This window comes from Notothenia coriiceps, unplaced genomic scaffold (genome assembly GCF_000735185.1).
Source record: "Notothenia coriiceps isolate Sejong01 unplaced genomic scaffold, NC01 NC01_scaffold00028799, whole genome shotgun sequence".
NCBI classification, from domain to species: Eukaryota; Metazoa; Chordata; class Actinopteri; order Perciformes; family Nototheniidae; genus Notothenia; species Notothenia coriiceps.
Window position 1 is genome coordinate 546866 of NW_011361500.1, and position 23502 is coordinate 570367.

Here is a 23502-nt window from a genome sequence, read left to right on the forward strand (position 1 = left end):
TTGAGGGCATGAAGTGACAAAAACATTCAACATTCCTCCATTAAAACCCATTGTAATTTCAGGCAGATATTTCCTCACAGCAGCAGCTGTACACCTTTAGTTAAACTGCCAAAAAGGCCACATTATTAACCCGAAACTACACATAAATTACACTTCAGATACTCAACTTCCTTGACATGCTTCACGTTTTGAAATTTCACAGATATCTGTTACGGTTCTTCCACAAAACGTTTCACATGCAAGAGGTTTATCTCTCATTCAGAACAATGGAAACCTGTGATCTCTGCACACCTCGTTAGTTCAAATATAAACACCTGTGTCATGGAACACGATGATGTCATCGCTCCAACTGACATGCTCAGAGCAGCAGACTTCAGATAAAGGTTAATGGTCCTGCCCTCAACAGCTCTACGTCAATTATGGGGTGTCATCTTCATATAACGAAGGTCAAGAGAAGAGAGAGAGAAGAGAAAGAGGGCGATCAAGAGAAGAGAGAGAGAAGAGAAAGAGAGAGAAGAGTAATGTAATAAAACACGGTTTTCTCATAACTTCAGTGAAAATNACAGAGGGACCAGGAGCCAGAGCCCTGCCCTTTTGTTTTCAACAGGGCAGATGTGTGTAAATCCTTTCAAAGGGTTAACCCACACAAGGCTCTGGACCTGATGGCATCCCTGTCCGTGTTCTCAGGGTGTGAGCAGTTCAGCTGGCAGAGGTGTTCACAGACATCTCACCACTCGCCATGAAACACGATGTGGCTGTAAGTCCAATGGACACGGTCCAATCGTCCCCCAGTCTTCACTTGTATATCACCGGTCCATGCCTCAACAGCTCTACGCCAAATCTGAGATCTCACCATATGCCGTTTCCATAGAAACGCATCCCTCGCCATAAAACGTGATGTCGCTATAACTCCTATGAAAATGTTTAAAAAGTGCTCAAACTTCACATTTGTGCTAACAGTCCAGCCGTGAAGACATCTACGGGACAGTTTTGAGATTTCTTCAAATGCCGTTTCCATGGCAACAAAATGCTCTCCTTGAAACACGGTTTTCAAAAAACTTCAGTGAAAATACTCCAAACAGCCCAAAACTTCACAGGTTTGGTAACGATGCAGCCATCAACGCATCTAAGCGTATTATGGAGTGTCGTCAAATGCCGTTGCCATGGCGACAGACAACTAGCCATGAAACAGGATGTCGCTGTAAGTCCAATCGACACGGTCCAATCGTCCCCCAATCTTCACTTGTATATCACCGGTCCATGCCTCAACAGCTCTACGCCAAATCTGAGATCTCACCATATGCCGTTTCCATGGAAACGCATCCCTCGCCATAAAACGTGATGTCGCTATAACTCCTATGAAAATGTTTAAAAAGTGCTCTAACTTCACATTTGTGCTAACAGTCCAGCCGTGAAGACATCTACGGGACAGTTTTGAGATTTCTTCAAATGCCGTTGCCATGGCAACACAATGCTCGCCTTGAAACACGGTTTTCAAAAAACTTCAGTGAAAATACTCAACAGCCCATGCAGCCATCAACGCATCTAAGCGTATTATGGGGTATCGTCAAATGCCGTTGCCATGGCGACAGATCATTCATTCAGTCATCAAGTTAGTTCAGAAGTTTGGAGTTTAAATATTCTGCTGCTTTTCCAAGCCTTTTTACTTTCTTTTCTTCTCTCATCACACATTCAAGCCCCCAGTGTTCATGTATCATTTCAATCTAAATTCTTCACTTTCTTCTTACACATTACATTTCAGCATAGCAGTTTAGCGTCACAATTTCAGCATAAAGCATTCCCATTAGCAATTTCTTCAGGAATTGCATTCTCTAGTTAGAAATATACTATACTTTTTTTTTTGCATATAATATACAATTATTTTCAGATTTTTGTCAACTATTCTTTTATATTCCTGACATAGTCTATGGCTCTTCTCAACATATTATTCTATTCTATTTCATAGTATTATTCTTCAACATACTATGCTTCTGTTAGATCACTCTTATTTGTAATGCCACTTTTGAAGGTGTCCATCTTGTCTGGAATGAGTGAATACATGTGTTAACAGAAAGTGATTTTTAATCTATAGAATTAACAGCACTGTTTTTCTAGATAATCACACGTTGCATCCCTAATATCTTCTGCACATGATGTCAATTTCCCAGAATCCCCAGCGGTGGGTCAGAGCTGCCCTGCCGACCCGGAGGACAATGAGCTCAGCACGGTGGAAACCTCGGAGGAGGAGATGTTCGCCAACGGAGAATCCACCGCCGAGGGCCAGCAGGACGAGCAGCTGCGGGAGGCCATGAGGTCAGAGGTCACACTCTGATGATGTCACCCTGCTGGCACCAGACAGCGTCATGACAACACTCATCTCCCTGTTTTACATCAATATCACACCTGCATGACTTTATTTGAGTTTTTAAATCTCCTTCTCTTGTGTTCCTCCGTCAGTCCGTGCTTCAGCAGCTACATCCCCCTGATGAGGCTGGTGCAGTCGGTGCATCACAGCAAGAGGAGAGCGGGGGGGGTCCTGAGGGAGGGCTGGCTGCTGCACCACACCAACACCGACACACTGGTGAGACACACACACTATACCTGCTGTGGATATGTGAACTAGGGAAGTGTGTGCTTGGGTCAAGACACTACACCAGTAATACACAATACAACTCAAAGTGGCAGATACTTTTTAACAATGAACCTTTTCGCATTTTCCGTGCACAAAGTATGAGAAATATGTGTTTGTCAACATCACTTAGAAATGAGGTTTAGCTGCTCACACTATTTGATGCCAGTCCAAATCTCTTATTTTACAGTCATACATAAATGTGAGCTCTAAATGAAACAAGTGGACCACTCTGACAGAAGGTCGGAGAGACTGCTGTAATGCGTCACCGTGATCAAAGCCATTAACCCTCCACATACTGTGTGTCTCTCAGAGGAAGCGCCACTACTGGATCGTGGACTGGAAGAGCATCACTCTGTATCAGAACGAGAGCAGCACCAAGTTCTACAAGGTACAGAACTGAGCAGGGATGTATTCAGTGGGATCAGCCTTTAATCCCACTCGTAGCTTGTGAAAGAAATCAATGAATTCAAATGGATCCCTAACCCTTTGAACAATAATGACTTAGTTTATTGGGTTAGTGATTTATCAGTATCTGTCAAACTCTGTCTTTCTTTTGGAGTCTTTCCGTTTTGTAATTTATTTATGGACCTCTCTCCTTTCATTGTTCAGTCATTACACCAAAGTCTTATCCGATATCTAATGATATCAATGAAGGTTTCCAGAGCCCAGAGGAGATCATACTAAGGATGGAGATAATAACCCGATGTGTTCCTCCTGCAGGAGATCAGTCTCTCGGAGGTGCTGCAGGTCCGAGGCCCCGCCCACCTCTCCCTGTCGCCAGGCAACAGCGAGCACACCCTGGAGGTGGAGACGGCGGCGCTGGTGTTCTGCGTGGCGGCCGGAGACGAAGCGTCCGTCTGGGAGAGCGCCATCCGCCAGGCCCTGATGCCGGTGCAGAGCAGCGTGGGGGGGGGGGAGGAGCAGGGTGAGAGAGGGTCATTATGGGATGTAACAAGAACATACAGCCTTTAGAGTTTGTGTTACAAAGATGATGTTTTTCCTTTATTAATATCACTCAAAATATGTGTTGACTTGAAACATAAACTCAAAACTAATCCCATTGAAATTCAGATTGTATTTCTTAAGTTAAAGTGAATAGTGAACAATATCAGTTTTTAAAACTAAAATATGGTTAAAACCAGTTAAACCCCACATCTTGCAAGAAACAGCGTCTGAAGGCTACTTACCATTTAATAAACTATGAATGTGTCATACTCACTTAACGGGAAGAAACTCAGCTTTCAGACAATATTAACCATTTTTAGCTAAACGAAACATAAGGGTAATAACAAAGGCTCTGAATTAGCACAGAACTCACGTTACAATACCCTTATTACTTATCGGATCTGCACAAACAAGATATCGATTAGCAAGCTGAGATTCCACAGATTTCAGACATATAAGTGTCATCACTGAGCGATCAGAACTCGCAGCGAAACGACAACAAACAAAATAATTAGCTTTACGGAGCCAAAGCGGCTAAAAACTTCTTACCTTTGTTGTTTTCTGATCAGAAGTTGTGTTGAGACACTGCTGAAGGTTAATCCAATGTGTCTGAAATGATTACTGATAATCCATCATTTTTATATCAATTTCATATTAGCTGCTACCGATATCTTCCGGTTCCGGGGCATTCTGCCTCATTTCATTTCACCAATGGGTAATGTTTAGATGGATTTTAGGAACTTCCCCTCGATTCTATTGGCTCGGTTAAAAAGAGATTATTAATTTGCCCCTTTTTAGAAGGGAAGTTATGGTCAATTGTTCTGGGAAATTTCATTTTCGAGTCTGAGACCTGAAAAACAGGCTCAGGGCTTAACAGGTTAAAAATATGATTTCTAATGAGCCAGACAACTTTAAAACAAACATGAAACAAAGGAATAACTTCTTAAATATATTTTTTCTTTGATTACAGATAATGATTCCCGAAGAGACAGCATGGTAAGGAACAACTTGTATACTTCCACATTTGTATTATTCATAATTAATCACAGTGAATTCATGGTTCATACCGTAGTGTGTAGTGCGGTGATAATGTGTGTGTGTGTGTTCAGGACATCAGCTCGGTGTATCAGATCTCCACAGACGAGGTTCTGGGCTCGGGACAGTTTGGAGTCGTTTACAAAGGTGATTGAATGATCACAGGCTTTAAAGTATTGCTATTTAATCAACTAAAACCCCCCTTTTTTCTGCTAAAATCTGTGTAATTTTGACTAACAAGAGAAAAATGTAATAGTTATTGTTTTCCAGAATGATTTCCATGGAAGACTTATTTTAAACCCGATGTAAAAAAAGATTAAAAGTTATATCAGTGACCTATTTCTCCCTCCTCAGGCACTCACAGGAAGTCGGGTCGGCTGGTCGCCATTGGCGACCAGCCGACCCGACTTCCTGTGAGTGCCTGAGGAGGGAGAAATAGGTCACTGATATAACTTTTAATCTTTTTTTACATCGGGTTTAAAATAAGNGTGTGCCTTGGCAGTCTCAGGGAGAAATAAGTCACTGATATAACTTTTAATCTTTTTTTACATCGGGTTTAAAATAAGTCTTCCATGGAAATCATTCTGGAAAACAATAACTATTACATTTTTCTCTTGTTATTCAATTTTACATAGATTTTAGCAGAAAACAGGGGGGTTTTAGTTGATTAAAAAGCAATACTTTAAAGCCTGTGATCATTCAATCACCTTAAACCCCCCTGTTTTCTGCTAAAATCTATGTAAAATTGAATAACAAGAGANGGCTCCCTACCTCCTTCCTACACCTTCCCCTCCGCCGTGGCCTGTGCGAGCTGGGTTAGGAGCCGGTCTAAATTTGGTCATGCATGGCAAAGGAGGCGAGCACCTGCTGGGACCCCGGCTTCTCCGCCGCAGACCCTTACATCAAATTACACCGGGGCCGGGGCATTCCTGTCACTCCTCACCGCTCCACTTCACTGCCTCGCTCTTTCTCTCTCTGCCACTGTCTTTCTTTGGCTTTTTAAATTCTGAAATTCACTTTGAATCGAATTAAGTTTTGCAGACGGGAATATTTGTTGTTAAAGTTTGTGTAAGAAATACATTTAAAAAACATGCCATGATTCATCGGCTATTCAGATCCCACTGCAGCAACACTACCTATACTGCAATCTAAAAAGACTGTACACACGGATTCTTATGGTATGATTTGTTGTATTAGTATGTTCAAATCTAAAGACTGGTTAAACAGTTAATTTTCATCAGCCTATAAAAAGGCAGTTTAATTTCTAAAAGGACATACAGGTAGTAGAATAACATCTACAATATTCAAAGGCAATGAGGTGGCGGACACTAAGGAAGGAGAGTGTAAGAAATGAAGCACTAATGCAAATAATGAACTTTTATGGAGATGAAGTGCTTACCTTACCTGGTCACGATAACCTCATCAGAGCACCGTTAGCTTTTTTGCGAATTTAGATACTTAACAGTACTACTTGTAGTTGCTTACCATTAATTTCTTTATATGAAACTATTTAATTCTGTATTCAGACATATTCAAGTTTCTCAAATCGTCTATTATCTAGAAAACGTCCAAGTAGTACTGCTTTTCTTCCAACTATCAGTCCAAACTCAAGTCCTTTAGTTTAATATTGCATGAGTTATGTTGTTAATTTTCTCCTTTAAACACACACTGTCTTTCTCTCTTCTCACATTCAGTCACTCGTGGGGTTTCTCTCTGTCAGAAACCCCTTCCTCTCTTCCCGTCACCATCCCTCTTTTGTCTGTCTCTGGTGCTTCTCTGTCCACCGTGTTCTTCCACGGTCACACTCGAGTGCAGGCGATGGACACACAGATCTAAACGCACACCCACACACTGTACAAGGTTGCATACATTTAGTTTGAAATGTGCTCTGCTGTAATGGAAAATGTATGCTCTTACCTACGGAGCACAGAGCGTGTACAGTTGCTAATTTATACATCTGTCTCTCTCTCCTCACTCCGCCCACACCATCATCTGTAGTTAGTTATTCAGCTCATGTACTTATTCTGCGCCCACACATCCTCCGAACCCTGGCGAAGTTTCGTCTCTCCAATGGCAGCTCTTAAACACACTCACTCTGCTGAATGTGCACACACACATCCCATACTCACATTTGAAGCTAAACACCATGAAAGCCTCTCAAAATGCCATTCAGAGATTGATTGAATGGCCTGATGGAACCAATTGAATTGTCCCTGACGTGCACGGCCGACCATTAGGCAATTTTCCAGACAGACCAAAAGCAAGCACTCAGTGGCTAAGAGCCATTTACATCACTGTCTGCTTTGTGCCCATTACACACAGCAGCACCTAATGAACGCTTGCTTTCTAAAAGCAGAGATCTGGCTTTAGAGAGAGGCAGCGGCTACTCTAGCTAACTGCTCGACACAACACATCAGGCTGAGCGACAAACTCCAGGACCTTCAGGCTGACTAGTTCTCTTAGTGACAGAAATACATTTGGAGAAATGGCTGGAAGCATCGCTGCGATGCCTTTTCAGTTTGAAGTCTACTGTACTATAACTTGGCAATTCAGCTGACTTCAGCATAGCTCAGCATGTTCTGATGTTTGAAATGAATATCAAATCGTGTCGAAAAGAAAAACAATAAGATCTCATCGAGCTGTCATCCTACGCCTGTGGCAAGACACGAGCGTAGACAAGACATGATTTTCTAAAAAAGACAATAAACAAACTGAAAGCATTAAACGGAAGTCAGTTTTGCGTGTTCAGGATCGTTGAGTCAGCCGTCGATCAGACGTAAGTGTCTCAGCGTTCGCTCTGTCGGCAGCGATGATAAGGTCACAGATCGAGGAGGACAGTTGATGCCTGGCGAAGCATTTTTGACCCGCTCTGAAAAGGGGAAACATCACTGTGTGTGTGTGTGTGTGTACATTGTATACATACAATTTAGAAATATTTGTGGCTATTTTACTTGCAGCCTTTAGTTCAGGGGTCTCAAACTCAAGGCCCGGGGGCCAAATCCAGCCCGCGACTTCATCTTATGTGGCCCCGCAAGGGCTTGCAAAGAATATAACACGTTTATTATACGGTTACATGCCACTTTACAGAAGCAGGTTGCCCATAAACTACATGTCCCACAATGCATCTTGTTCTGTGACATGCGCACTGAAGAGTCTTGCAATTATTTGCCCTGGACTTCTGCTTTCAGACGTAGTTAATTACTAAGTTATTATCCTATCCGTTTATATTCCAATTCAGAGGCAATAATGTAATATAATACATTATTTTATATATATATATATACTATATATTTATATAGTTGCAACCGGCCCTTTGAGTGCAACCTTTATGCGAATGTGGCCCGTGATGAAATTGAGTTTGACGCGCCCTGCTTTAGTTACTATAACCCTTTATGAACACACAGGTCAAAATAAATGTCGTTGTACTTTTGTATGAGGGACGAATAGAGATGTATTCTATGGTGTGTTTGTCCAGGATGTTTCCCTCTCTGTGTGTGTGCTGTAGCAGCTATTGTTTCCTGCGCTGGTGTGTGAAATGTATTTGTCGCGTTGCGGTCAGAGGTGACACCGTCTCTCTCTCTCTTCCCCCCTCAGACCTTCACAGCTTGTTGTAACTCCCACTTGTGAGCAAAAGCCGGGGACAGCTGATCGCAGAACAGTTGAAGAGGAAGGATTTAAAATGGCCTCAAACTCATGCTGCTGCTGGAGCGTCATATCAGGGTGCCGATCTCATCAACCCAACGCACACATTTATCGGCTACATACTGAGTCACCGTCGATGATTTCCTGGTTGGAAAACTTTTTGTCTAAATCTGGTTTTTTATCGTTTTTCTGCGTTGTACACAAGGCACATTAGATTATCTGACACTTTCGTTGTAGATGGCGATACACAGATCATTTGTCTCTCATTATCTGTGCCTTTTCCCCCGTTTATATCCATGCTATCCATCAGTTTAGCAGCGTTTTCTATAACTCTAGTAACATCTTTTACTCATTAGCATAGTTTCTAGAAGATACAGGGTAACCAGGGGGGCACCTGTCAAACCCTACTTATTTGGGAAGTGAAAATGAAATTGAAATGTACCACACAGGACTGACTAACTTGTATCACCCATGCCATGATAGCCTAACCAGCTTAAAGGTGGATCACCTATCATCGCTATAATTTGAATATATAGCTGTAGGACGCATACCCGTATATAAGGCATATTTGATACTTTTTATTTTTTCAAAATACCAAACACATCATGCATTTTAGCCATTCCTCATTTCGCCCTCAATTTAACACTGTCTTTGCATTGGGCTGATCAGTGAGAACAGCACCATCTACAGGCCTGGCATATGTACTAACAGCGTCTCCAGCGCTTTCGAACGCCAATGTCCGTGGGCTGTCTCCTCCTGATTGGTGGAGTTGGGCCCAATTAGCCGTAGCGCACTTCTGTGACGTCACAGAAGTGCTTCAAATCATACCATCAGTCTGCTATCAGATCCGTTGCAAGCCCCCCCTTTTTTAAGAGATTTGGGTATGAGGAAAAATAGAGAGGGTTGTGTGTTTTCTGACCACTTGCGTGAGTTCCCTGAACACCGGGGGGACACATATTTCATGTTATTAAAAGACGTACAAAAGTGCATTTTGCATGATAGCGTCCCCTTGTAAATAGTAAGCTTGGGTGGGTATACAATCTGTTTTTCTTGGAGCTTTACATACAAAAATAGATTCATCCAATCTACAAACCGTTTCTGAATATGATAATCATTAGGGCTTTAACTAATGACTATTGCCGATATTAATTAATCTGCCAGTTTATTCTACTGTCTAAAATGTCAGCCAAGTTGTATAAAAAACACATCCATCAGTTTAAAATGCAGCTCATCCTTCCCATTGAAGAAGCAGGAGCCAGTAAAGTGTCCATCCCCATAATAGTGTTGCCTCTGCTAAATGGATTGTGTTTCTCTTCTCTTTAGGTGAGAGGTGGCCCAAAACCCGACAAAGGCAAGGATGCGTTTCCACAAGATCGCCAACGTGAACAAAGCTCTGGACTTCATCTGCCAGCAAGGGCGTGTGAACTGGGTGTCCATCGGGGCCTGAGGGGTGAGAGTCCTGCCTCTTCTCCCGCTGCGACCTATTCTCAATCAAATATTCCCAAGGTCACAGCGGATTTGCCATTTCTAAACCTATTTTTGAGCTCCAGATGGTCACAGCGTCGGGGAGGCGTTCAGATAAGAGCCCGCAATACACAAGAGCCTGTCAGCGCCTGTTCTTTTCATTTACTCTAAGAGACAACTCGTTTATTAATATATCAAATCACTTCCTGCCCTTTCTTTGACTAATTTGTTGTGGAATACATAATTCAAATGATTTAAAAACACTCAGTGTGTAACATGTTATTACTTCAAAGATGAATGATTGAATATGGTTTTAAAAGAGACCCACAGGGGAATAAACGAAAGAGGAGCGGAGGATACTGTTGCGTGTTAACTCAGGTCATTCCAAATAAAACAAACGGTAACTGAAATTGGAGTGGTTTCTTCAGTAGCAATGAAAACGTTCGACTTTCACGTTTCAAAAATGAATATTTAACGCTCAGATTTAGTCTCACCGAAAACGTCCACCCGCGAGTTTAGTCAGTTCGAACGTCCAAACTCCGAAAAACACATTCACACCGCAGCACCTTCCAAAGCCACTGAGAGAGTTTTCAATGGTGACTCCAGTTTCTTCTCCTCTCTAATGCAGTCAAGAATATCTCTTTTGGAGCCCTGAGGCCTCGTGAAGTTCAGTTAGTCTCCTCAGCAGCAGCAGCAGACTCACAGGCCGGACTGTTCAACCTGTTTCAGTAGCAGACTTCACATCCTCTAACCCTCACAACCCAGAGGGCCTGCCCTACGCTCTTATATCATGTGTCCTTATTGCCCCTTATGGATTATCTGCTGTGTGTTTGCAGAAAATTTACTCGACGGCAATGGGAAGATGACTCTTGGTATGATCTGGACCATCATCCTGCGTTTTGCCATCCAGGACATCTCTGTGGAAGGTGTGTGTGTGTTTACATTTAACAAACACAACTTGAAGTAAAATGTTGTTTCTGTTAAATATGCTTATTACCCTAACCCTAAGAAGCATGTGTTAACAAGGGAGCTTAACGGCCCATCCACACAGCGTGCGTTGAAGCTTGCCGGCGGGCGTGTCTGAAACTCGACCAACAACCAATCACATGAATCTCCCGCCCCTGACACACAAGCAGCGGTTTGATTGGCTAGAGCTTGCACTGGCATATGATTCGATTGGCTGACGCTTCTGCCGAGGTTTCAAAAATGTAACATTGCTCAACTTTTGCAGTGAGGCACGCCAGCAAAGCTCCGCTTCCCACAATGCAGTTCCGCGAAAAGTGACGTCACCCCATTCAAAGTGAATGGTGAAGCTTTCAGTGCTGGTAGATTTAGTTTTGTTACTTTTTGACAAACCCTGGCTAGCTCTGTTTCCATTCTTTATGCTAAGCTATGCTAACCAACTGCTCTTGTTTAATGTGTTGCCATCAGAGTGGTTTCATATTCTCATAAAACTCCTAGCAACAATGGGAATGAGTGTCTTTTAACAAAATGTCAGACTGTTCCTTTGAACTGTTATGCGACACTTTTAATAACTACATCAGGCCCTTTCCACAAACACTACTGAAGCTGACTGACGATAATCTCCATGTCGGTCACATGAGCACAACATACAGATCGTCTTTGTACTGTCAATCACTATGTCACACTAATAAAGTGGAGGGAAAACAAGTTAGCCGTTGATCTCTTTAGAAAAATACACTGAATTCTCCTTTTGTCTCACACTAGAGTTTCACACATCGGTCACAGTAAATCCGATCCATCTAACCCACTCCTCTGAACTACGTGTAAATGTATAAAGACTGCGACCTTGTTCGCTCTGTCCTGACCCTCAGTCCATCTTCTTGAACCCTCCCTTCATGGCTCCTGCTTCTTAATATCTCCTGCTGTCAAATATAGACGTTGCTATCTAACCTCTTCTCTCCACTCGAGCAGTAAACACAATCTGCTGTAGCTTGACTCTAAACGCCAAGTTTGTAAACAGACCTTTTTTGAACCCGATCGTGATCATTATGAAGGTTTCTTACATCCCCTTCCCACATTACATCGTCTCTCAAAATGCCTTCTATTGCCTCCTCTCTTTTCCTTTCATCTGTGCCACAATGCTCACCATCTCTCCCCCCCCTTTTTGCATTTCCCAGAGACCTCTGCTAAGGAGGGTCTGCTGCTGTGGTGCCAGAGGAAGACCGCCCCCTACAGGAACGTCAACGTGCAGAACTTCCACATCAGGTGGGTCGACGACGCCCGACCGTGGCACCAGCATGGCACTGCATCCACCTTTCACCAACTCTGTGTTCTCCTGAAAATACAGATGCTTACCTTTTGATATGCCTCCTGTTCCTGCTTTGTCCTTCTCCATCCTCCTTTGTCTCACCAACCCTCTCTGAAACTCTCTTTCCCCACTTCTTATTCTTTCTCTTCCTCCTCTTCCTCTTCCTCCTCTTCTCGCGGCTCAGTTGGAAGGACGGCCTGGCTCTGTGCGCCCTCATCCACAGACATAGACCTGACCTCATTGACTACTCCAAACTGAGAAAGGTGCCCTGTCCTTCCTTCCCTTTTTATCCACTTTTCCACGGATTCGTTTGCTTTGTTTTCTCTCTTCGTACTGAACTAAGATGTCTGACACTCCCATCTATTTCCATCTGTTCAAAGAGAAACGTTTCTTTGCATTTCAAGTGACATCCTGGGAGAATGTTCTGCACTATGACCTGAGTGTCTGCAAGATATCTATTTCATGACCCAAGCATAGTGTGATACCAAACGTTGCATTTTCTAATTCACATTCATATCTAATCCACTGGCTCGTATTTGCAGTCACTTACAAGTGCATTTGTTTAGTATAGAGTTCAAAAGGAAACGTCAATACCCGTAGGATTAGAGTTCTCATGTGCTGAAAATGTGAACATTTCAATTTGACCATTTTTTTTTTATTGAGCTGTTGTTGTTGTTTTTTGTAGTCAGGTAGGGAAGTGCAGACATCCTCCGTCCAACATAGTTTTTCAAAAGTGTTTGAAACAGCTGAAGGAAGAATTGAGATTCACACTGAAAGACCACTTGTAATACCGTTTTTTTTAACATTGTTAAATAGATTGTGTACAGTGTCTAGTTTCAGTCCTCAGCGTGAACCCTAGTGTTAGCCATCTTGTATTATTGGCAGTGCAGAGCTACCTGTCTGACAGTGCTCGTGTCTCCCTGCAGGACGACCCCATCGGTAACCTGAACACCGCCTTCGAGGTGGCTGAGAAGTTCCTGGACATCCCCAAGATGCTGGACGCTGAAGGTGAGAGAACCAAATCTCTGTGTGTGTGTGTGTGTGTGTGTGTGTGTGTGTGTGTGTGTGTGTGTGTGTGTGTGTGTGTGTGTGTGTGTGTGTGTGTGTGTGTGTGTGTGTGTGTGTGTGTTAAATGGCTAAGATGACTCGTACGTATAGACAGTAAATCCTAATGTTCTGTACTTAAAGATAATGTATGTTTAAATAAAGAAAATCACCTTCTTAGTTAAATAAATATCAATATCATGTTTTATTAAAATCCAAAGCTGCTTCCTAAAATATGAATATGACTATTTGTGTGATCACCACGGATGACCTTTCTTAAGATTTATATATTATTTTAATATTATCTTTGCTAATTTCCCTCCTCAGATATCGTGAACACACCCAAACCCGACGAGAAGGCCATCATGACCTACGTGTCCTGCTTCTACCACGCCTTCGCCGGCGCTGAGCAGGTCAGATCATACTTTAGTTTCATGTTGTTGTAAAAAATGTTGTAATAAAACACCCTTGGATTTAGTTGATTTCTTTATAAAAGCAGAAAATGATGCATAAATCCTGTCAAGATGATATTTCAGCAGTTCTTAAATACAGTCTTCTGGAGAAATACTAATCCGTGATGTTTTGTAAATGTATATTAATGGATGATTACTCGCTCCCTCAGGCTGAGACAGCTGCCAACCGTATCTGCAAGGTTCTGGCCGTCAACCAGGAGAATGAGAAGCTGATGGAGGAGTATGAGAAGCTGGCCAGTGAGGTGAGACCCCCCCCACAAAAACACCCTCTCTAACAACACAATGATGCACTGCCTTACACTCTCTGATTTAGTTTGTGATCTTGAGCAACTGCAGGCACATCGATAGTGTGATGAGAGTCAAAGTGTAAGTTTAAAACAGCAGATAAGATCAATATGACGAGACACAGACATGCTCATGATTATCAATAACCTGTCTACTATATTAGTAGAGAAACGTTCAACAACAAATTCATCCAAGTGGAAAATACCAAAGCTTGTGACTGGGGTCAAAAAACTCTCACGGTGTTTCAAAGTCTAACATGGACAGGTTCTTTTCTTTATTGATTATTCTGTCGAGATTTCTTTTGATGTATTGACTTTCAATGAATGAAATGTAAAGATTAATAACAGGTAACCATTAGAAGCTTTAAATGTATAATGATGTGATCATTAAATAGGCCTTTAAAACATGAACTTAACAATTCATTCAGAAGTAGTTTCTATGTTTCTTTGAAAATAGAACCTTAAGACTTTCATAACACATTGTGTTTGTGAAACCGGAAACAATGTCCTTGATATTTCAAAAAAGACTTTACTTTGACCACCACTCAGCCTTGAGTGTGCTCGTACATATTCAAATAAACCAGCTGAAAGATATATTAACTTAAGTATTTCAGTTTGTTGAAATAATACAAAATCTCCAGGATATAAAACGTAACAATAGAGACATTAATAATGGTCACGTTCCCCCCCCCCCCAAGCTGCTGGAGTGGATCCGCCGCACCATCCCCTGGCTGGAGAACCGCACGGCGGAGCAGACGATGCGCGCCATGCAGCAGAAGCTGGAGGATTTCCGTGACTACCGTCGCATCCACAAGCCGCCCCGCGTGCAGGAGAAGTGCCAGCTGGAGATCAACTTCAACACCCTGCAGACCAAGCTGAGGCTGAGCAACAGGCCCGCCTTCATGCCCTCCGAGGGCAAGATGGTGTCGGTGAGCACGGAGCATCTTTGTAGATCAACAGGCTTCCAATGTGTTGAAGGGTTTCTACTTCCCGTGTTGCTTTACCCTAAAGCCTGTCAAATCTTTCAAACCCTCTGCTTTTAAGATAACTCGTATAAGAATGTTCTCTACACTTCAGATACAAACTACTCACTCAAACTAAGATAAGAAGGATGGAGAAAGAAAGGGAATACTGAAAAGTGCAGAACATGTTGAAGTCGGCCAATAGAAGCTTCACTTCATTTCCTAATAATACCGCATACTCACACTTCACTCATTTCAAATTCTCCCAAATCTACATAGATATGAAAGTGTTCTCGTACGCTTCATTATTTACATTCTGAACACTTCATTCCCTCCAATAAGTGTCAGCAGAACCTTTGCAAGTCCCTGCCCTCAGTGTGCAGCGATGATAGAGCCTCTCTCTCCTGCAGGATATTGCCAACGCCTGGAAGGGGCTGGAGGGGGTGGAGAAGGGCTACGAGGAGTGGCTGCTGACGGAGATCCGCCGCCTGGAGAGACTCGACCACCTGGCTGAGAAGTTCAAGCAGAAGTGCACCATGCACGAGTCCTGGACCGGAGGTAGGGCCACAGGAAGCTAGACAGAGTTACGCTTTAATAGATCATTACACTTCCTGGCTACGAGGCTGCTCTGCGTTGAACACATTGTGAAAGTCATTGTATAGTTTATTGAAAGATGTTACAAATATTGTGAAAAGACACAGTTCATCCTGTGGAAGAATATAAGAAACTCATCGTATAGCGTCAAAAACAGTTCCAAAGAAAATAAATTAACAACTTATGTTGAAAATATGGAAAAAGTCATATCGGAATATTCGAAAGTAATGAAAATATCTGAAATACGACATACTGTAGTATTTTATGTTAAAAACATCATGAATATATATAAAAAAGTGTTACCATGGTTTGCCTTCAAAATGTAACAAAAAATCTGTATCTGTTGTTCGTGAGGATAATAAACCAAACGTGTGTTCCAGGTAAGGAGGAGCTGCTCTCCCAGAAGGACTACGAGTCGGCCTCCCTGATGGAGATCAGAGCTCTGATGAGGAAGCACGAGGCGTTCGAGAGCGACCTCGCCGCCCACCAAGACCGCGTGGAGCAGATCGCTGCCATCGCCCAGGAGCTCAAGTAAGAGGCCGGGACTCAGAGAGAGAGAGAGAGTCACACCGGGAACTCTAGTAGTCGATTGGCCAGCTCGTAGTCCTGTTGTGAACCCAGACATGTTGAGTACCCAAAGTCTAATGTAACTGCCGGATGCTAACTTGCATACGTTGGTCAATTTGCACATTTAGCATACGTTTCATTAATCAGCATTCTAGCCCCTATGCAGATAATAGTTCAAACATGGATTGGACGGTTTTGGACTGATCCAAAATCAGCCAGAAATGGATTCAGCGTCCTCAATTACCACTAACACCGCTTCAGTGTCCGAACAATGCTCAAAATATGCAAGTTGGCATCCAGCAGTTTCTATGTGCCGGCATCCTAAACGTTTCTAACATAACACGTTGTGCTACTCGACATGTCCGGGTTCACAGTGCTACACTCGGAGGGAGATGTGTGTAAGTGTAGGAGGACAGGAGCAGGAAGCGGCTGAAGAGTTTCAGGACTTCTAATTGTGGTGTTGGGAGAGATATGTGAGAGCGGGCGAGGTGACCACAAAAGTAGAAAAGAGTGGAAAGCAGATTAATGAGGGATAAAAAGATGAAAGGGGGGAGAAACCTCTGATCTCACTTTATCCAGATTCCTCTGGGCTTCTTCCTCACAGACCGTTCGGATAGCATCTCTTTGATGTGATGCAGTGCTCGGCAACATAATGCTGAATATGTATGCGTGCCACACATCGTTACTTCTGAAGAAGATATCATGTTACTCAAAAGCAAAGTAGTTGTCCCCTGTATCGAAAGTGACCATGGCGTCCTCGTGGTCAGGTCATCGATAGTACAGGAAGATGAAGCTGGAAGCCTTTCCCGTGTTTGAAGGATTCTCCGTTCCTATCAGACCCTGGCGCTCCCACACATTTCATAATACATGCAATCAACAGGAAGTGGTGTCATTACAGAACAGCTGATATTTTTCTGTTTTAGTTAGACGAGTCAGTGGAGTATGACATATTTTAACAAAGGGAGTACAAGTCGTCCAAATGTAGGTTTCTCCGTCTATAAATCCCACATTTAATTCGGACAAAGACCAACGTTTGAGCAGCTGAATCCAGGGCGAGATTGGGTGCTGGTTAAAACTATACATCGATTATAAACATGGTATAAGATTAGGTTTTCTGTAAGGTACATGGAGAGATTAAAGTGAAGCAAGATAGTTCTCAGATGACCCCTCAATTTCAGAATCTGGGAATAAGCCAGAACCTGTAATGGCACGAAGTATTCAAATGTTAGTTACAGCTACTTGGGAGTGTTGCTTCGGGAACTATTTTGTCTTTAAGAAGTGGCAGATGTTATAGATATTTATAAAACGCAACAAAGAAGATATTTTGTTTGTAAATCAACTTCTAAATTTGTCCTTCCTTTTTATCTCTCCTGATAATTAAAACAAAATCTCACAGTAAGTCAGAGTTTGGAATATGAAGTGCCTTTTTATATTGGTTACATTAACAGTCATTCATGCTGAGAAAATGAATCGAAGGAACTGGACTATTCTAAATATTCTGTACGTTAGATTGAAACTTTGATAGTCTATGTGAAATAAGTATTTGTTATAGATGATTACTAATGCTGTGTGTGTCCTGCAGCGAGCTGGATTACCACGATGCCGCCTCAGTGAACGCTCGCTGCCAGGGCATCTGTGACCAGTGGGACAACCTGGGCACCCTGACCCAGAAGAGAAGGGACGCACTGGAGGTACAGCCCCACACAATGATATATCAACACCCAGATCATTCATCAAATAACAGCTATTCACTTTAATAGATGTCCACACCTGTTATCTTGTTAATGACGGTCTCCTTTTGTGTGTGTGTAGCGTGTGGAGAAGCTGTGGGAGACCATCGACCAGCTGTACCTGGAGTTCGCCAAGAGGGCGGCGCCTTTCAACAACTGGATGGACGGAGCCATGGAGGACCTGCAGGACATGTTCATCGTCCACAGCATCGAGGAGATCCAGGTACGATACATCCTTGATGTTGATTAGACCATGATAGGTAGCTGACGCTGACTGTTGTCCTAGAGAACGTTCAAATATACAGATTGAAGTCAGTCAATAACCTTTAGAGTTTGAATTGTGTGATATGTATTTTGAGGTAAAAGCAACACATGCTGTCCTCTGTAACTAAAGTGTATTTTTATATATAACAGTGTATCCCGTATTTATAATTAACTTAAATTCAAATGTCTGTAATTGGGAAAACAATTTAGGCTTAGTATTTCCTTCAGGCAGAAGCTGCACATGAATGCAGCTTCACACTGATAAATGAATGTTTCCCTGGGTAAGTAAAACCCTGACTGTGACCCCCCCCCCCCCCAGAGTCTGATCACCGCTCACGACCAGTTCAAAGCCACTCTGCCCGAGGCCGACAAGGAGCGCATGGCCACCATGGGGATCCACAACGAGATCCTGAAGATCGCCCAGACCTACGGCATCAAGCTGTCCGGAATCAACCCCTACACCAACCTCTCCCCCCAGGACATCAGCTCCAAGTGGGACGCGGTGAGTCACATCAAACACACCCAAGAGTCTCCGTAGGAAATCTAACATTAACTTTATTATGAATCAGTTAAAGTTTACGTTGTGTCAACCGAGCCTGGATCGCTCTGTGTGCAGCATTTGGTCATCTGGCTCATAAGTTCAGTGCACGCACAACAACAGCTCAGAAATAGTACATTTAAGATACACACTGAATACTGCAGGCTTAAAGCTTCTATCAAAAACCTAACTAATTGCGTATCAAGCTGATACTGGTACTCAGCTTCCACTAACTTAGTTTTAGCTAAAAAGTGGACCTCATATTCCAGTACCACAGGGTTACAGTGGTTGCACGTTTTTAGCACTAAAAACTCAATATATTGGTCTAATCTCTTTTGCTGTTAAAAGAAGCGTTTGTGACGTTGGTGCGTTTGATTTCTCCGCCTGCAGGTGAAGCACCTGGTTCCCCTCAGAGACCAAATGCTCCAGGAGGAGGTGGCCAGGCAGCAGGCCAACGAGAGGCTGAGGCGCCAGTTCGCCGCCCAGGCCAACATCATCGGGCCCTGGATCCAAACCAAGATGGAGGTACAGTGACACTACACTTTAACTTGAGAATATACAAGAAAGGCAGATTAATAAAGATGTTTTTATTATAGGGCATTGACAACTGTGGACATTTTCCAATATAATGTTCACCATGGTAGAAAAGTAGTAATATAAGTTTGAAAAGGCAATACAGACAAATGTAAACAGTGTTTGGAGTTGCATAACAAATAGATCTACCCATAGACACCTGCAGAACATGAATACATTTGAACCCCCTGCAGGAGATCAGCCACGTGTCTGTGGACATCGCGGGCTCCCTGGAGGAACAGATGAACAGCCTGAAGCAGTACGAGGGGAACATCATCAACTACAAATCCAACATCGACAAGCTGGAGGGAGACCACCAGCTGAGCCAGGAGTCCCTCATCTTCGACAACAAGCACACCAACTACACCATGGAGGTAAACTGCTGCCATGACGACCAGCGACATCACACCCTCCACCTGTTTTACCCCTTTATTAAAGTCCTGTCTTCTCTCCTCCTGCTCAGCATGTGCGTGTGGGCTGGGAACAGCTGCTCACCACCATCGCCAGAACCATCAACGAGGTGGAGAACCAGATCCTGACCCGCGACGCCAAGGGCATCAGCCAGGAGCAGCTCAACGAGTTCAGGGCCTCCTTCAACCACTTCGACAGGGTGACGCTTCATTAACACAGTCATACTAACAATGTGTGAGATATTATCTAAACTAATACTTTGTGTCTCTTGCAGAAGAGAAACGGCATGATGGATCCAGACGACTTCCGTGCCTGCCTCATCTCCATGGGTTACGATCTGGTGAGTACAGCATGTCTCAGACCTTTGACCTGAGATCACTAAAAGTGATATGAGTTATGAACTGGTGCACTGCTGCTGCTCTCTGACAGGGTGAGGTGGAGTTTGCTCGCATCATGACTCTGGTGGACCCCAACAACACGGGCGTGGTGACCTTCCAGGCCTTCATCGACTTCATGACCCGCGAGACCGCTGAGACCGACACCGCAGAACAGGTCATGGCCTCCTTCAAGATCCTGGCCTCAGACAAGGTAAGCACACACAGCAGACTGTTAGCTTAGCCACAACATGCTACACATAGGCAGTTTAAATCTAGTCTAGTTGAATACCCAAATGTTTTGTTAGAAATGTATAGAAAGGGTCCCGAGCAATTAGAAACTGCCGGATGCTAACTTGCACAAGTTGTGTTTCTTAGCCTATGTGGACAACAATAAACCCAACATGCAAGTTAGCATGGGGCAGTTTCTATGTGCTGAGGACCCGTACATCTCTAACAAAACGTTAGGGTACTCAACACTGCCATCTCCACTTCAATATATATATAATAGACTCTGTCTGTGCATTATAATAACTCCCTCTTTCCCTCTCTCCCCCCACAGAACTACATCACGGTGGACGAGCTGCGCAGGGAGCTGCCCCCAGATCAGGCCGAGTACTGCATCAGCCGCATGACCAGGTACATCGGGGGAGACGGCGCCACCGGAGCCCTGGACTACATCTCCTTCTCCAGCGCCCTCTACGGGGAGAGCGACTTATAAAACTCCTCCTCACCCCTTCTTCCCAGCTATCTCTCCTGTGTGGAGAGAGCCATTTAAACCCCCTACCACCGTCCCTCCTCTTTCAAATCTTAACTTTCTTCCCCTTCCCCCCCACCCCTTCCTCCACACCCAAGAACACTGCCCCGAGAGGGGGAGAGTGGAAGGCTTTGCTCAGATCTTAGAAGCTGTTTGGACTGGCCAGCTCCACCCTGTCAGAGTGCGGGTATTGCACTGATTATGTAAGAAGCGTACATATGACCATACCTGCCTTTAGGACACGTAACAGACGGTAAGGATTAAAGAGCTGTTACTTTGAGCAAAGCCTCCTGCTCTCCCCGCTCTCTCTCAGATGACATATTTTTTGTAGAAGGGTAATTAAAGAAGAAATCGTGATTCAAAAAACAAGCTGGTTGGTTGTGTATTGTGCATGCAATGTTGACGTTTAGAAACGCTGTCTGTGTGAAACTCACCTTCATCAGGAGCCTGAAACAGAGGTCACAAAGTCAGTCTCATGAAAACACAGAGAGGAAACTGCTGACCTGAGGAGTTAAGGTCAGCAGGGAGGGGATGGGCCCAGGATTCAGAGAGCAAAGCACTGTGGGTAATATAGACAGGGAAGGGGACTGACTTAAGAATGAAGACAGATCGATCCCACAAACCTCTCTCAAAATATAGTGGAGGGGGGGGGCACGGAGAGGTGTGGGGAAGTGAAGGACATGAGAAGGAGAATCTAAAGTGTATGTGGAGCCAATAGGGTTTGTTTCCATTGAGAGGCTGCTCTGTATGTATCACGGAGATCATTTCACCTGTGCTCCATTCTCCTCCCTAACCCATCCATAGAAACTCACCTACACACTTTAAATTAAAACTACTCAACTTGGAATAAAAAAGAACAATTATATTACTAAAGTGCAGTTGTGTTGTTTTTTCACACTAACTAATATATAGGAATAATGATCTGCTAAAGGAACTATACTAAGTTAAAGATAATACACCTGTCCTACCTTGAGTACGTAGTCACATGTCGGGGTCCCAGCAGAGGTGGGGGGGGAAGTCCAGGCCTCTCTCCTTGGTGAAGCGAATCCAGCGCTCCTCGTCCCCGCAGTGCGTCAGATACCTGCAGCCCATCGTCTGCTCAAAGGCACGCAGGTCACACCACAGCTGGAAGTCCTGCAGGAGGGCGGGACATGAAGGGAAACACAATATTAGACCAATCACAGGTCAAATGTGATATAGTTAAATGACATCAATCAATCTAAAAAGCAGTCATACACTTGTCTAACAGAAGGAGGGGTATTCATGAACACTATAGCAAGGTGATGATTATTTCTACAGAACAATGAGCTGATGGAGCAGCTTCCTCACAAAACTAATCTCCTTATAATCCTGCTCATATCAGACTATACATATAGGTTACCTGCAGCCAGGGGTGTCCCAGAGCCTTGCCCACACTGAACCTGCGTCTGACCGACACCTGCAGCAGGTTGTTGATCAGACTCACCGCTGGAGAGAGAGAGAGAGACGCGATTTAATCAACCCGTGGATTAAAATCTGACCACTGCTGCCACCCAGTGGACAACAGGAATATTACATGTGATCTAGTGTGCATAACATTAGCTATTTTGTTCCCAATGATAAAGACATTGAGAGGGAAAACAAAAGCATACAGCTGAATATATACGTCTTGCATTCAAGGACCCAGAAATCTAAATTGCATTAATGAGCTATCGGTCAGAAAAAACAAACCTTGGGAAAATAATATCAATTGACTTCCTGCATTAAAGACATTGGTTAACCGACTATAAGTCTAACATCCCTGTCCTTAAAGAAGAAATACTCATAATACAAAATAAAGTCGACCCACCCTCCAATGAGATGGAGGTCCAGGGTTGCCGTGGATACATGAATGCTGCGTTGGTGATCTGCTGGCGGATGTCCTCGTCCTCGTTGAAGGGGAAGGTGCCGCTCAGGCTCACGTACGTGATGACGCCCACAGACCACATGTCCAGAGAGCGGTTGTACCCGCTGCTGCTGATCACCTCCGGGGCGAGGTAGGCCGGCGTTCCCACCACCGAGCGGCGGAACGACTTCTCTCCGATGATCCGGGCGAAGCCGAAGTCACACAGCTTCACCTGAAACACACACAGAGAGAGAGAGAGAGGATGAGACGAGATGGAGAGACGAGGCAGTCTGAAACACTGAAGAAAGCAGTCAGGAAGTGGCACCTGAGGGAAGGGGTCTGCAGAGGCAAGCAGCACGTTCTCTGGTTTCAGGTCGCAGTGAGCGATGTGTTTGAGGTGCAGATACCGCAGAGCCTCCAGGATCTGAAAAACACACACATACTTTTTATTAAACATCTAATGACCTCTCTAAACAATTGTTTAACCCCATCAGGGAAACAGCTGTCTTTAAAGATACCACAAATGAATATGATTCTAAAAACACCTCCATGTATAGATGGGTGATGGTTGTTACCTGGGTGACGAGGAAGCGGGTGTTGCGTTCAGGGAGCCGGCCTCTCTCACTGGACAGGATCATCTCCAGCATGTCTCCATGGAGCTTCTCCATGACCACAAACACGTACTCCACTGTCTGGAACATCCCCTCCAGCAGGACCACGCCCAGGTGGGACAGTTTCTGGACACACACACACACACACACACACACACTAGATGACACTGCAGATGATGTGATGATGACCTCAGAGTGCAGCAGCAGCCTCAGTACCTGCAGGATGGCCACCTCGTTCATCAGCTGCGTCTCCTGTTTGGTGGGGAAACGCGCCTTGTCGATGACTTTGATGGCGACCAGCCGACCCGACTTCCTGTGAGTGCCTGAGGAGGGAGAAATAGGTCACTGATATAACTTTTAATCGGGTTTAAAATAAGTCTTCCATGGAAATCATTCTGGAAAACAATAACTATTACATTTTTCTCTTGTTAGTCAAAATTACACAGATTTTAGCAGAAAAAAGGGG

General features: G+C 43.9%; 3 protein-coding genes across 3 annotated transcripts in view; 2 read left to right on the forward strand and 1 right to left on the reverse strand.

Moving 5' to 3' along the window:
- Positions 1-10450, forward strand: part of LOC104958424 (serine/threonine-protein kinase D3-like) — a 16042-nt gene extending 5592 nt beyond the window's left edge. Inside the window, exons 8-16 of the mRNA XM_010786162.1 lie at positions 2169-2313; positions 2458-2581; positions 2943-3020; positions 3353-3557; positions 4548-4573; positions 4687-4759; positions 4967-5025; positions 9578-9704; positions 10347-10450. Of these exons, the coding sequence (XP_010784464.1) occupies positions 2169-2313; positions 2458-2581; positions 2943-3020; positions 3353-3557; positions 4548-4573; positions 4687-4759; positions 4967-5025; positions 9578-9704; positions 10347-10450 (941 nt within the window). The remainder of the gene's footprint in view (positions 1-2168; positions 2314-2457; positions 2582-2942; positions 3021-3352; positions 3558-4547; positions 4574-4686; positions 4760-4966; positions 5026-9577; positions 9705-10346) is intronic.
- A 108-nt stretch (positions 10451-10558) lies between these two features.
- actn3b (actinin alpha 3b) lies at positions 10559-21045 on the forward strand. The gene is made up of 18 exons (XM_010786113.1): positions 10559-10644; positions 11860-11947; positions 12175-12253; positions 12917-12998; positions 13362-13447; positions 13657-13749; positions 14490-14720; positions 15164-15311; positions 15728-15878; positions 17497-17605; positions 17727-17867; positions 18228-18410; positions 18837-18971; positions 19214-19393; positions 19483-19629; positions 19705-19770; positions 19860-20018; positions 20367-21045. The coding sequence occupies exons 1-18, from the start codon at positions 10581-10583 to the stop codon at positions 20523-20525; spliced, it is 2301 nt and encodes a 766-aa protein (XP_010784415.1). The 5' UTR covers positions 10559-10580; the 3' UTR covers positions 20526-21045.
- Positions 21046-21523: 478 nt separating this feature from the next.
- LOC104958425 (serine/threonine-protein kinase D1-like) overlaps positions 21524-23502 on the reverse strand; it is a 16685-nt gene continuing 14706 nt past the window's right edge. Inside the window, exons 3-8 of the mRNA XM_010786163.1 lie at positions 23253-23359; positions 23001-23162; positions 22751-22849; positions 22390-22657; positions 21943-22028; positions 21524-21695 (exon numbers count right to left, since the gene is read on the reverse strand). Coding sequence (XP_010784465.1) covers positions 21543-21695; positions 21943-22028; positions 22390-22657; positions 22751-22849; positions 23001-23162; positions 23253-23359 — 875 coding nt within the window. The 3' untranslated portion in view covers positions 21524-21542. The remainder of the gene's footprint in view (positions 21696-21942; positions 22029-22389; positions 22658-22750; positions 22850-23000; positions 23163-23252; positions 23360-23502) is intronic.

What these genes read in the sequence shown, in the direction of transcription:
- actn3b (XM_010786113.1), top strand. Translation starts at nt 10,581, where the DNA reads ATGACTCTTGGTATGATCTGGACCATCATCCTGCGTTTTGCCATCCAG. An exon ending in GCACGAGTCCTGGACCGGAG is followed by an intron (nt 15,312 to 15,727) that starts GTAGGGCCACAG and finishes CGTGTGTTCCAG; the next exon opens with GTAAGGAGGAGCTGCTCTCC. An exon ending in AGAGAAGGGACGCACTGGAG is followed by an intron (nt 17,606 to 17,726) that starts GTACAGCCCCAC and finishes GTGTGTGTGTAG; the next exon opens with CGTGTGGAGAAGCTGTGGGA.